At 35.1% G+C, this 14,372-nt stretch overlaps 1 protein-coding gene across 1 annotated transcript; it reads left to right on the plus strand.

The window, feature by feature from the left end:
• The first annotated feature begins 1,900 nt into the window (after positions 1-1,900).
• On the plus strand, positions 1,901-9,667 carry LOC148852075 (uncharacterized). The gene is made up of 8 exons (XM_088942817.1): positions 1,901-2,080; positions 2,207-2,293; positions 4,728-5,063; positions 5,183-5,401; positions 5,493-5,585; positions 5,660-5,773; positions 5,869-6,216; positions 9,415-9,667. The coding sequence occupies exons 3-8, from the start codon at positions 4,728-4,730 to the stop codon at positions 9,550-9,552; spliced, it is 1,248 nt and encodes a 415-aa protein (XP_088798943.1). The 5' UTR covers positions 1,901-2,080; positions 2,207-2,293; the 3' UTR covers positions 9,553-9,667.
• The last annotated feature ends 4,705 nt before the right edge of the window (positions 9,668-14,372 follow it).

The following is a 14,372-nucleotide window of genomic DNA, read 5'->3' on the forward strand; positions in this document are numbered from 1 at the left end:
GTAATTAATTAATTATTTTTATTAGTTTATTCATTAGTATTATAAATTTACATTCAAATATTAAGTATACTCATTTTAATTAATATTATTTTGAATATTAAATATTTAAATATGTCCATATTATAATTAGTTATAATTAAAATACTTATACATTAATTGCAGTAGCGATAGATAAATAAATAGGTGGAAAATATTTACATTTGATTGGTTGGTTTTTTAAAAAAGAAAAATAGTAGGTAAAGCAACCCCAATAAGAATTATATATTAATTAATTAAATGTTCAATATTAGTTTAATTAATTAATTAATAATATTTTCTATTATGTTATATTTTTTATTTTATTGATAATTATTAATTAATTAATTAACTAGTTTGTTCATTAGGGGTGAGTGTTCAGTTTAGGTATCATGACTAGGCCTACAACTTGAAAAAGTTGAGAAGGGTTGGATCACGCTAATATTTAAATTAATTTTTTTAGCATATTTAAGTTAAAGTTAAAGTTAAAAAGTATGAACCCAACCTAACTTGAAGCTTTGGGGTTGGATTAATGTTATGGTTGAGTGTTCCACAGCTCATATTGGGTTTGGTTTACCTATACTTGACATTACCTAGCCTAACTTGCACTAGGGCTGTCAATGGGTCGAGTATAACTCGATGGATAAAAAATCGATTAGGGTTGGTTTCGGGTCCTAATACATTATCCCGAGCCTGATTCAGTTATAGGTTTAAAAATTATCGAGCCTCATTCAGTTATAGGTCCTTAAAATTTATTATTGAGTTGATTTCAATTCTAACTAGACCCGACCCAGACCCAACCCATTGACAACCCTAATTTGCACCCCCTAATCATGATCTAGTAGGGTGTGCCAATAAAAAATTATTGAAAAATATTCATGCAAAAATTATTGAATAATAATGAAAAAACATAAAAAATTAATTAAAGATTTGAAAAATTCTAAAAACCCTAAAACTTAATTAAAATATTAAAAATAATAAAAAATAAATTAATTATATTTTATTGCAAAAAAAAAAAAAATGAATAACAATGAGTGGGGAACCCATCCCCGTAGGGATCAGGGGTGGAGAACAAATTTTATCCCTGATGGGGATCACAAATGGGGATGGGGTTAATTTCAGTATCGAGGTCAAGAACAGAGAATATGATCCCACTATAGCAAATTCAGCATATATCAACAAATTTCTTAGCAGCACAACCAACACTAAGAAATCCGTCGCTATACATGTTTTTTTAAGTGGCGATTAATAAAAATCGCTGCTATAGAAACCAACGTTTTAAAAAATGACTCAGAAATGGAACCGTTTTGACCACCGATTTCCATGTCAATGACCTGACTGTCCGGTCTGAATGGACAACCTGTTTTTGACAAACAAATTAAAAAAATAAAAAATAATTAAAAATAAAAAACAATCACAAATCATTGAACGGGTTGACGATTCGATCACTCGAGTCAACGATTTGTTGACTTTTTCAATGTTTTGACCAAAAGCGGGTTTTAGGTAAAACAAAACCAGTTGCTTGGACAGTTCGAAAACCTTGGTAGGAACAATTAAGCATGGTTTTTAAAACCGTCCAGGAGACCAAACCAGTCAGGGGTCTAGTTATCAGGTCGAATGGTCTGACCAATTGAATCGAAAGATCAGCTCGTTCTAAAAAAATAAAAAAATTAAAAAAATTAAAAACAGCCAAAACCGTTCAAATGGTTCGAACTTCCACTCGAGTCAGCAGTTTGCTGACCAAAATCAACGATTTTTGAAGAAATTCTGGTTTTGGGGAAAACTGAAACCGGTCACATGACCGGTTCCCTTTTCTGGTCCGACCGTCTGGTCCGGTCCGATTTTGAAACCATTGAAAACCCAAAACATTCACTCGCACATTGATAACCCAAAAAGAGAGAGTATTCTCTCCCGCGCAAACAAAACTCCCAGTCTCACTTCCCTCGTCATCCCTCAGTCTGCACCAGTGAACCTCCCACTTCCATCCATCTCTCCTTAATCTCTTGCGTCTCCTTCCTTCGGCGTCTGAAAAGAAGCGATCGGATTGAACCAGAAATCTGGTGAGGTAAGTAACCGATTTCTTTGTCTTTTCCCCTTCCCCTTACATCTTCTCTTATTTTTTCATAGTTGAGTGCTCCTCATTCTCTTCTTCTTCTTCTTCCATACTAACTTTTCTTTATTGTTCGAACAGGACATCTAGGTTTTCATAGTTCGAACAGGGCGTCTAGGTTTCCATCACAGTTTGAGTAGGGCATCTAGGTTTCATCGCCTGAATAGGGTAAGCAAAGAAAAACGTCATTTCTTTGCATAGCTATTATTTTTATGAATAAATCATCTACTATGTTTGTTAGGGTTCCTATTTGATTTTTATGGAATTTTAATTCCAGTTTAGTTTTCTACCATAAAAATTTCAGTTTAGTGAAATAAATCTATCGATATGCTATTACTTCCAATGATAGACGAAGCGGTCCAGATAGGAGAGGATTTCAGTTTAGTTTTACTTCCAATAAAAATTTCAGATTTCAGTTTAGTTTTACTTCCATAAAAATTTGTTGATACCTCTACGTCTCTTCTTCTTACCAAACCTACAAAGTGCCAGATTTCAGATTTTTACACTAGTATTATTTATTATTTACTCTGCATTCTAGATCTGATACAGCAATTGGTTGAGATAGTTAATTTATTATTTACTCTGTTTTTTTTCAGAAATTAGACTATTCTGGAACTTCACCCTAATAATTTTAAAATTCAGTCCAAAGACAATACTTAACGGAATTTCTGTTTAAGCTAGCATGCTTCTGTGGTAGGTTTGATTCTTCTATACAAATCATTTAGAGATAATATTCAGAGAACCATATTTTTATGAGTAGTAAATCCATTGCCCAAATACCTCCATTCCAAGTTTGTGATGGAATAAATAAGGTGATGTCTAGAAAAGTGATGGTATATTAGAGACCATGTCTCTCACATGATTAATGCTCTCTCTACAATTGGTCAGATAAGAATTCCAGAAGTTTTGGTTGACACGTTCTCTTTTTGAAAAGTTCAAGATGCCTAATTGTGGAATGTGGATCATGCAACATGATATATGCAAAGCAGATTTTATAAGGTTCAGGGTGCTCCAGAACCAAGGTCCATGAAACCAGAAGGAAACCAGCAAGTGGAGGAGTGCATATTTGTTTGGAGTAATACAGACATAGCTTACTTAGGGATAGAGTGATAATGTATTAACCATGAAATGGCTCCCCAAGATCTTGAAAGGTGGTTCAGTTGTTATCGAGTGCTAATTGGATAACCAAAGAAGCATTCCCCTCTAGCCAGCAGATATCTGTAATTCCATACAAGAAAATCCTTCAGTAAGTAGATTCATAAAAGTAATATGTATCCATTAGCAAAGTTAGGTTTACTAAAGAGTCATAGGTTCAAATATCATAGAAAGTGGAGGTTGAGGAAGACTGCCAAACTATAGCTTGCTGGATGTGGAAACAAGATATGATTTCTTGAAGACAGTCATAGTCCTTAGGTACCTTATTGAATGGCCCATTCAACTAGGTACCAAAAAGTGCAAATGGACAAGAAGACTCTCTATCAAGGGCAGGAGTGACAAGGAATCAGCTTGAATGGGTCCGTCCAGTGTCGAGTTGTAATCTGTATTTTTTTCTCTTTTTTGATGTAATGAGAGCTATATGAGCTTGGATGCTGGTATTATATTATCTTTGAACGACTTTGTGCAAGCTTTGGCCTGCTGCTTTGTTTTCTTACAGTAAGGCAGTTCTAAGGAGAGGCCATCAACCTTTTTGTTTAAGTATTAAAGGAATTTCTTTATCTGACAGAAAATGTGGGATGCACTTCTTCCTCCTTGATCAACTGACTGGGATAAAAAGCCATCTCCCAATACTGGTCACAGCTTCTAGGGTCTTGGGAGTGGTGTCCCAGATATGGACCTAACTCTGGCAGTTTTTGGCATGAAGTGGCCACTCTCAGACTTTAGTTCATGTTCTCACACTTACCAGCTGAAGATTTGACCACATACTAAGGAACATCCCTTCCCAACTGTCTTAGATGACACAAATTTATTCATCCAACACTTGAATTTAAAACTGAATAGGCAGCTTTCGCTAGCAAGATCCAATGACCCAGGCTGACAAACCTGAGATTATGGACTCTAAATCCAACGCATGTTCTTTGGATGCATTGTTCTATATATTGCATGTATAAGTGACTAATCACACTTTTGACTTGTTAGTATTTTAATGTGAAGAGTCCTTAGGCCCAATGCATGCAAAATCCTTTTTCATAACAGTTTTAGGCACTTTTGTAATGCTGTCTTGGGTCAGCTTATATGCTGATTTCTTTTGTAACTTCTTGTTGCATATTAAAGCTTCTTAATTAATGAAAATTTTCAGAGTTATTGCACTCCTACCTGATATAAATACTTTTTGTTTCAATTACTTTTGAAAATAAGAAAAAATAAAAGAATAGGAGGAAATGGGAAGAGATCATAGGCTTGAGTATGTGAGTTACGAGTTGGTTGATAGGAATTTAAATCTAGCCAACTAGTAGATGTTTAAAATAGCATAGAAGTAAAAGAAATCTAGTAAATGTTTCTTACAGTAATGAATCATCTTTGTTTTTTACATGTTCTTTTTTATTGTTTATAAATATAATTAATCCATATGTGCTAACTATTTTAATCTTTGGTGTGATTACAGATGGACAGTGAGGATCACATAGATCCAGAACTCCCCAACAATGACCATACTGTAGAGGAGGTTGGAGGTTCATCCTCCCAAGCCCCTGGGCCCTCCCGTAGAAAAAGGGGGTCAGGGAAGCGTGGCAACACAGTGTTGCCACATGTCCTACAGAGGAAGAGAGATCAAGCTCCAACCGTGGAGCTTGATCATTATGATCGGCCTGTTGGGGAAGTGAGGCCAGAATTGATGTCGTATATAGGTATGTTAGTGAGGGATTGTTCTATAATCCCAATCTGCACCACCGATTGGAGGACAATAACCGATGCAAAAAACAGAATTTATGATGCTGTTAAAGTAAGATCCACATTGTTTTTGTTAGTTGATTATTGCCTTGTATTTTTTTTTGATGAATTTGATTATTGCCTTGTATTAATTATTAATGCCTAAAATTTTTCTTCTTTCATCTTTGGTAGGAAAAGTTTATTGTCCCAAATGAGATGGAGAAAACAGATATCCTTGCTGTAGCTGGAAAAATGCATCGATGCTTTCGATGTCATGTAAAGAAGAAATATTTTGACAAATATGCTCCTGATCATGAGAAAGCATTCTCGGAGGCACTTCAACATGAGAGAAATATTGATTGTGGTGATCTTCAACGCCTCTTTGACCATTGGGAAACGCCAGAGAGCAAGGTATAAATTGAAAATAATATTGGTAAGTCTTTTTAAGATATGGTAATTATATAATTTTTTGATTAATATCACTAAATTGTCTTTGTTATAGGCAAAGTGTGAAACGATGACTGAAGTGAGGTCACATAATACGGTCCCTCACCACATGGGCCGGAAATCCTATGCTGCTCACCTCCATGAAATGGTGAGAAAACTAATGCATTTATACCTTTGATTCTTTTGTTAGTTTATATATTGACTCTCAATGGTTTGTTGTAGACGGAAGAAAGAAGGCAAAAGAATATGCCCCCACCTAGGAGAGAGGACCTATTCAAGAAGGCCTATACAAATTCCCAGGGGGGGTTTTATGACCCTCGAGCGAGGGAACTTGCTGTAACTATTTTTTTTATTTTTATCCATTTAATTATTATTTGTGTGGTTATGTGATGGTCCATTTTAAATAAATATATTATTTGAAATTGTTGTAGGCCAAGATGAAAGCATATGTGGATGAACAAGCAGAACAGGGCACCCAAGTTGAGCCCATTGGTGCCAATGATGCAGTGGCGGTGATTTTTGGTAAAGATCATCCATCACGTGCTCGTTGCTTGGGCTTTGGGGTGAACCCAAAGCGTGCATTCGGAACTAATGGGTCCAAAAGTACCACCAGTAGTACATCCACTTCGTGTGATTCAGAGTTGCGGAAAGAAAACCAAATGCTTCGAGGAGAGGTGGGTGATCTTCAAGCAAAAGTAGCACGATTGGAGTCCGTGGTGGAGCAGTTAGCGCACCGTCAAGGATTGGGTGCCTTCTTTCCCACTCCTGCTTCAGTTCAGGTAAAATCTTGAAAATTGATCCCTCTACTATGGTTAAATAGTTGATAAGAGTGCATCTTGATGAGTATGGTAGGTGAAACTAATTCCTAAACTATAAAAACCCCAAACCTAGAAAACTTAGAAACTAATTCCTGAAACCCCAAACCTAGAAAACTTAGAAACTAATTCCTGAAACCCCAAACCTAGAAACTAATTCCTGAACTATAAAAACTCCATTCAACACCATACTATTGAATATTAAAACTTTGGTTGTTCATATCCAACAGCCTGGGCTGTCAACAGGGCTCTCCTTGCAATGACATGTTGGTTCACACAGCAATGAATCCAACACCTACACTATTACAAGGGGTCTCTGTAAGTTATATATCATGTAGAGATATCCCAGGCTATCGAATTCAGACATTGGCTTTTAAACAGTCTACGTGAACTAATGAGTTCATGTAGGGAGAACCCTGTTGACAAATTGACAGCAGGCTGCTCCTTTTAAAAAAGAGCTTTTAAAAAGGAGGTATTGGTCCTTTTCAGGGTGGATGTTAAAATCACCTCACCTAAAAAGGCCTACACTTTTCTCCAACAAATCTCATTCTGATTCAACACTTGATTTTCAAGGTTGCAACAATATATAGCCATACCTGCTTTAAGTTTCCAACAAAAACATGAAGAAGATGGCTCATCATCTTTCTCTGTCAATACTTTTTCACCTTCCCACCATATATTGACAGAGATTATCCACAACTCAACAACCTTTTTAATGAAAATGACCACTAGATTGGAACGATATCAACATACATTGCATGCTTGTACAGGAGTCTGAGCTCTATGACCCAATTAGATCCATGGAGAGCAATTTCAACCCAAACCCCAAATGTGTTTCATTTTCAACCTCCTTGGGACTAGAAAAATCATAATCTTCTAATTGAAAGAATGAGAAAGAATTCTATCTTGTTGCTGTGGGAGTTAAAAATAATTAAGCAGATCTGCATAGGAGATTCTTGAATAAGTCAACTTAGTTTTCTGATTACTATAAAACTCATGAGCCATGGAAAACAGATCAGTTAAGAACTGAAACATCTCGAAAGCATGGAAAAAGGAAGTCAAAGCGATTCTGGTGATAGTAACAATGATGAAATGATAGTTGCCTAAACCATGAAATAGGATTAGTATGTATACCCACAAAAAAGATTATGGAGATAAGGTTCTAGGAGTGTAATACAAGCTACATGTTGTTAAGAGAAGTGGTAGAACAGTGCAGCTTTGATGGTGAGGTGAGATCCAGTCCACACCATCTAGAAAATCATCACTAGCTATCTTACCTTGATGAACCCAAATTTGAGTTCTCTTGTGAATCAGAAAGGACCACGTAGCAGCTAAGTAGTAGAAATGTAGAATGAGTGAATGACCTATCATGTCAGCAGAAATTGAACTACCACTACTGAACTGAACTGAACAAAAGACTCGCTCTTTCTGGTATACGTGTAGGTATTTCATCAGGCTTTAGTTTGCACCATGTGAACTACCAAGAGGAGTAGGTTGAGTACTTGAGTTGGAGCAATCTGTGAAACAACTTTTCTCTTTCCCATCACTTGGTTGAGGTATAACCCAAAGCCACTTGATTGAAAGAAAAAACAACTCTTTTACAACTATGCAGAAAAGTAGACAATAGCAAAGGCACTGAAAACACAGAGCTCTGGGTGCCCACATCACCTTGACCTCTTATCCTTCTCAACAATTTCATGTTTCAAACCAGAAAAATCGACCTGATAGGACTAGGGATTCATAAAATTAGGTACACTTGTAGTCTTAATTAGAATCAAATTAATGTCTCAAAGTTGCTAGAGGATATAACAAAGTTGCTTACATTTTAGCTAAAAAGGCCCTTTCAAATCGATCCCTAGAATTTTATGATTGTTTGGGTGTTGGTCTGCATTATTATTGAGGTGATGGCATTCTTATGAGAGAGAGAGAGAGAGAGAGAGAGAGAGAGAGAGAGAGAGAGAGAGAGAGGCTAAGGTTGCAGGTCAATAATCACTATGATCCACCGTCCCTGCAAAACTGTCAATGGTCTCCACATGAATAAACAAATAAATTAATAAAAGCTTATGTTAAATGAAAGAATTTCAAAAAGATGAAACCCAGACAAATCTGTTATGTTCTATTCATATAAACAGAAGTCCAAAGTATAAGCTAGCTTTTATATGAATAGGGTAGGAGTTTGCTAGTCTAGTCTGACTCGGGAATCTTTCACGTGACATTCCATTAGGGCTCCATGTCTTCCCCTCCCTCTGAAAGAAAAAAAAAGAATTGAACTCATGTAGAAGGGTTTCTTTATTTTTTTCAATTTTCTGATGAAAAAAAAAACAACTGTTGGCTTCCCTTTAGAAGGATGGATGCCCAGAAGAAAGAAGAATCTAGTTTAAGAGGTTTCTACCTTATAATTGTGGTTTACCTAACTCAGAAAGTCATGCCACAGGTCAAAATTCATGGTGTTTGCAACTCAAGTGCTATCTCATGAACTCCACAAAACTGAAAACCCTTACTGTGGCAATTCACAGTATACGTGTCCTGTTTTCTAACAATCAGATATGGAGGAGCTATATTTTAAAACGCAAAGTATACAAGCTGAATTTTGTAGGTTAGACCATGGAATGGTATGTCCCCAAAACAGAGATCAAGTACAGCTTTGAAACCATTTGAAAAGTGTAAAGGTCCCCAAAACATCTTGTATATGCAAAGCTTCAGTTTGCACTCTGTTTTCACAGAGATCAAGTACAACTTTGCAACTGTCGAGCGGGGTTAGTACAAATATCTCCTTTAGGCTCAGCTTATGTATCAGTAAACCAGCCACCCACTCCAGTCCAAAACAGGTTTTTTTGCTATCAACACCAACTTCCTGGCCCACTGTTCTTTCTTGAAGTTTACAGCCAAGCTATTGTTTGCTATTGTTTGCAATTAGCTTGAGTTTGTTTAATTATGGTGACTTAAACATCTAGAAGAACAAGCTATTGTTTGAATTTTAAAAATATATATTGTGTAGAGCCATGGATTGGAAAACAATCATACTTTGGGTGAAAATTATCTCCATACCTCTCATGATGCTCCGCCAGCAAACCCTGGAAGCCATCTCAACTTTATTTTTATTTTCATGCATTTATAATTTTTTGCGTGAAAATAATATTCTATTTTCATCATCTTTTACAGGAGATCCAACAACTTGGATTAGAAGCATCTCATGCACGTGAAACAAGTCAGGAGAGGGAAGGAGCATCTTATGCACATCAAACAAGTCGAGAGGAGAGGGGGAATGTGAAGGGGAAGAAGAAAGTTCCTTTTAGATGATGTATTTTTATTTTTGTTTTTGGTTTTGAACATAAAACTATCAAATATTTTCTTGTAAAAAAGATTGTTGGGCTTAAAGATGATTGAAAATTTAATATTTAAGTTTATTTTTAAATTTTGCATTGTGTATTAATGTGTATTCAAATTACATGTTGATAAAAAGTCTTGTTTGGCTTACAAGTTGGTAAAAGCCTTATTGGGCAAATTGCATAAAGAGGTGATGGATGGTTAATAAACCATATAAAAAACTTTCGACGACTGTTTAATTGTCACCAAAAGTAAAGATTCACAATTTAGACAAATGTCACCAAAAGTGGGTTTGACGATGTTTGCTTACCGTCACCAAATATATCACTTTTGGTGACGTTTATAAACGTCGTTGGATATATCACTTTTGGTGACGTTTATAAACGTCGTCAAATGTATAGTTTTGGTAACGTACACAAACGTCGTGAAACCTCGTTGCTTTCGTTGTGAAAACATTTGATTCGCGACATTTGTCAAATGTCAACAGAAATTTTCTGCAACGCTAAAGATTGCGACGTTTGTACATGTCGCTGAAAACTTACTACGACGTTTGGGCAGCTTTCGACAACGTTTAGGTAACGTCGCAAAACCATGTTTTTTTTTTTGTAGTGTAATAAGTATTTCTTACACTCATAAGTACTTAACAATCATTTAATGTGTGGTCTCATGTCTTAAAAGATGTACTTGTTTAAATAACTATTTTTAAATATTTTCAAACACTACCTAAGGCTATGTTTGTGAGTGCTTGAAAATAACTTATTTTGGGTCGGGACCACACCAATAAGCACTTATTTAAAAAGCTCAAGTTTTGGGCTTATTTTTAAGTGCTTATTCAATAAGTGCTTATTTCTTTTCTAGCCTATCTTGGCTCGTCATGTCATTTTAAAAATACCTATACTATCTTTATTGAAAATAAGTGCTTTTTTAAGACATACTCATAAGTGCTTATTAGAATAAAAACTTGTTTTTAAGCACTTTTCAAATAAGCACTCTCAACATTGGCCTTATATATAACATTGATATGAACTTTGATATACTCATGACCTTGTTTGGAGACTTTATGCAACTATGAAGAAGTGATTCATTAATAGTTAGAATTTTAATAGACCCACATAAGACACTTATTGAAACATAGAGTTTTCATGATCTAGAAATCTTTTACAAGTGATTCATTAATTACTTTAGCACTATTATGCTACCATACACAAATTATACGAAAACCAAGACCAACTTTGTTTTCATTGTCAAAGAAGAAAGGGCCTTTGTTGAGATTAAGGCATGATTGACAGTTACACGTATGCTAGAATTTCTGAATTTTGAACAACTCTTTGAAGTTGAATGCGATGTCTCTGAAGTTGGTTTCAATGATGTAGAGTTTAATGCAGTGGTATAAGCACTTTAGTATTGGCACCATTAACTCATCTATAAAGAATTCATCCTATATTCTATTCATGAGGCGTTCAAGCATATTAGAGGACAATAAAAATTGAATATGAGGCATAAAAATTAGGAAGTATATATCCAAGAATACACATCGGTGCTGAGACACAAATTTGTTGTGCACAATCAAGTGGTAGATGAACTCAACCAAAGGAGAGATATGCCACATTTAGAGCATAGGTGTACCTAGGATTAATACATTCCAAGAATTTGTTGGAAGGGTTAGAAATTAGATTAGAAATGGTCGAACCCAGTTTAGTGGTTGGATGAATTTTTAAAATTTTTCTAACCCCACTTGGGAACCGATTCCTAGTAATTTTGAAATATGAAATTTCAAGATCGATCTTGCACTGGACTAGACTAGATTTGAAACCAAATTAAAAATTGATTATACCTGATACAAAGACCATAATAATACATTCCAAGAATTTTTTGGAAGGGTTAGAAATTAGATTAGAAATGGTCGAGCCCGGTTTAGTGGTTGGATGAATTTTTAAAATTTTTCTAACCCCACTTGGGAACCGATTCCTAGTAATTTTGAAATATGAAATTTTAATATTAGTCAAAAAATTGGCCTCCAATTGAAGATGGCGCATTTTGATTATGAATTGGATTCAACAACATTGTTTCAGCAAAGCTGGTCTTTTAATTGCTTAAATCGAAGTGGGTATGTAAAGAGAGCAAGAGAGTTGAGAGAATTGACGAATTCACCCTTACCCTCTTAGTCCCTTATATAGAGCACTCTCTTAATCTAAATGAAATTTAGATTAAGACTTTATATTTAATTTGATAAGAACTCTCTTCTTAAGAAAATGGGTGTTGCATACCTAGATCTATGCCCATTTTCAAAAGTATGGGCGTTATGCCCATTTTTTCTAATGATTCATGTCCTAAGGTGTTGCATGGCCACTTTGGGCCTGGATATTGTATGGTATGGTACCCACAAATGTCTTACAAAAGTGCATAAGGGTTTGACCCCACTTCTAGTTGTAGTTAGGCCAAATTCACTACTAAAGGGCCAATTAACTTGGGCTCAGTTTGGGCCCAACATTTATATATAAATAATCATTGGATTCAATCACCATATGAAGATCCAAGGATAATGGACTTATGTAAGATAAACCCCATCGGGTAATCAACCCTATAATAGTCTGTTAAACCTAACTTCTCAGCCCATAATCATCAAAACACTATCTATAGGGAATGGCCTTTTCCTTGACTGTGACATGCAATGTCACACTAGATTTCTACTCGAATGGATCTCGGGATTAAAGCCTTTTGCAAATATTTTTAAAAAATAGTAATATAACATATAAAAATATTTTGAAAATTAAATTTCAAATATAGTTGAAATCCACTGTTGGTGGTTTAGGTTTCCATCAGAGATAGTGTAAATCCTAATATTAACTTTGTCTGACAAATGAGCTGATACTATCACTATGATTACCCATTCAAATAATTTCTTGAACTGCTCCAAGATGCTTAGATATTTGAACCTTGACGAATCTCATTGGTTGGTTATCAAACACAACTTAGTCCAAAACCTAGTGTAAGGCATAATTGGAAATTGGTTCATTTTCAGTGTTTCTTCTAAAAACCCACTAGCTGTGCTTCGGGTTTAACCCTAGTAGTTGAGACACCAGTGTCAACCTTATTAGAATAAACTCCCCAAGTCTACCCAATGGTTGAGAACATTCTAACTTAACACGAATTTCATAAGCGTCTAATTTAAGGAGTAATTCACAGAAATACAATATTAAGAACATGAAGCAATAATGCACTTTATTCATTTACTAATAAATGTTTATGTACACTAATTTAATTGGAGCTAAGGGCATACACTGTCTAATAGAATTATTAATCACAGACCGTTATTTTGTTGGTATCATGGATGATGTACAATTGGTAATAGGACAAATTTTATAGTGCATGATGGATTGTTCTTTAAAGGAACTAGCATTTAAGTACTTGATTACTCTTGGTGACTTAAAATTATCAAAAACTACATAATGAGGGACACTTTGAGTAGCACAAAATGACACATCTTGAGTAGCACAAAATGACCCATATTACATATGCAAAGTGTCTAAGGGAACATTGACTAATGCAGGACTATACATGCCACTTCTAATTGCATGTGAGCCTTGGGTGGATATCTCTATGATGATCATAGATCACATTTAAGAAATTAGTCACTTAATGTCTTGTAGGAAGACAAGGAAGGCTAACTTATTGCTAGCTTATTCCTTAGAGTCTACTCGTTTTTCAAATTTTGAAAAGGGGGAAATTGATCAATGGGATTTTAGTTCTCATTAATTGAGATACCCATGTTCTTTTTTTCAGATTTATGTGCGGTCTATGGAAAACTCATTTTCCTTGGGTATGACATACTTGGGTAAGTGATTCCCATCTCCTATGTGGGTATGTAACTTTTCCACATTGAGGAAAGTTGCCAATACTTGTGTGAGACAAAGAGTATAAATTCATTGAAGTCTCCAAAGGTTAATAGTACCTCACTATAGTTCAGTAGCTCATACCATTTTTAATAGATTGTCAAATAGAAGAGATCAATAGGATTTTGGAAAATATCTTAACAAAACTTACAGATAACCATGAACAACAATGGGATTTCTTGGTGTCTCAAGCTGATTTTGCCTATAATAGGTACAAAAATATGAGTATTGGATATAGTGCATTTAAGGTTGTATATGGTTCCAAGCCCTTGTTTGATTTCACTTCTTTTATGTACTTATTCAAATAAGTACATAAAATAAGTGGTAAGACCACATAATAAGTGGAAAATAAGCACTTATTCTTATTTGGCAAATAAGCCAGGAATAAGTGCTTATTTTTGAAAATAAGCACTTAAAAAATAAGCATCTTTAAGGTGACTTTTTTTTGAACACTTATTCAATAAGTGCTTATTCAAATATTTTCAGATGATCCAGTCCTTAAAATATTTTTGTAATGCCCAAACTGCATGGATGGAGAAAACCATTGTCTTCTCGATTCGCACAGTTTGAGCAAGGCAACGATGACAAGATCTTGGAGGGGTGATCGATAATGAGTTTAATGATCAGAAATAGACAGCTCGGTGGTCATTTTTCGTTTTCTATCATTCCAATTTCTTCCAAAACCATTTTTGCAAAGTATTTTGGGGGGGTTTTTTACTCGATTGGACCATGTGTGTCGTGGTTGTTTAGATCTAAGATCTATGATCGAAATCTCATTGGAATCTCACCAACGATTGCAGGTAAGGACTCTAGCCCACAAAACATTGCTCATTTCATCTCTTTTTCCATTAAAACACACCGCTGATATTTCATTAATATACACCAAAATTTAGTGCAATA

The sequence above is a fragment of the Nelumbo lutea genome, chromosome 5 (assembly GCF_056320005.1).
Source record: "Nelumbo lutea isolate HS-2025 chromosome 5, American lotus-T2T, whole genome shotgun sequence".
In the NCBI taxonomy this organism is placed as follows: Eukaryota; Viridiplantae; Streptophyta; class Magnoliopsida; order Proteales; family Nelumbonaceae; genus Nelumbo; species Nelumbo lutea.

What these genes read in the sequence shown, in the direction of transcription:
- LOC148852075 (XM_088942817.1), top strand. Translation starts at nt 4,728, where the DNA reads ATGGACAGTGAGGATCACATAGATCCAGAACTCCCCAACAATGACCAT. An exon ending in CTCGAGCGAGGGAACTTGCT is followed by an intron (nt 5,774 to 5,868) that starts GTAACTATTTTT and finishes AAATTGTTGTAG; the next exon opens with GCCAAGATGAAAGCATATGT. An exon ending in CCACTCCTGCTTCAGTTCAG is followed by an intron (nt 6,217 to 9,414) that starts GTAAAATCTTGA and finishes CATCTTTTACAG; the next exon opens with GAGATCCAACAACTTGGATT.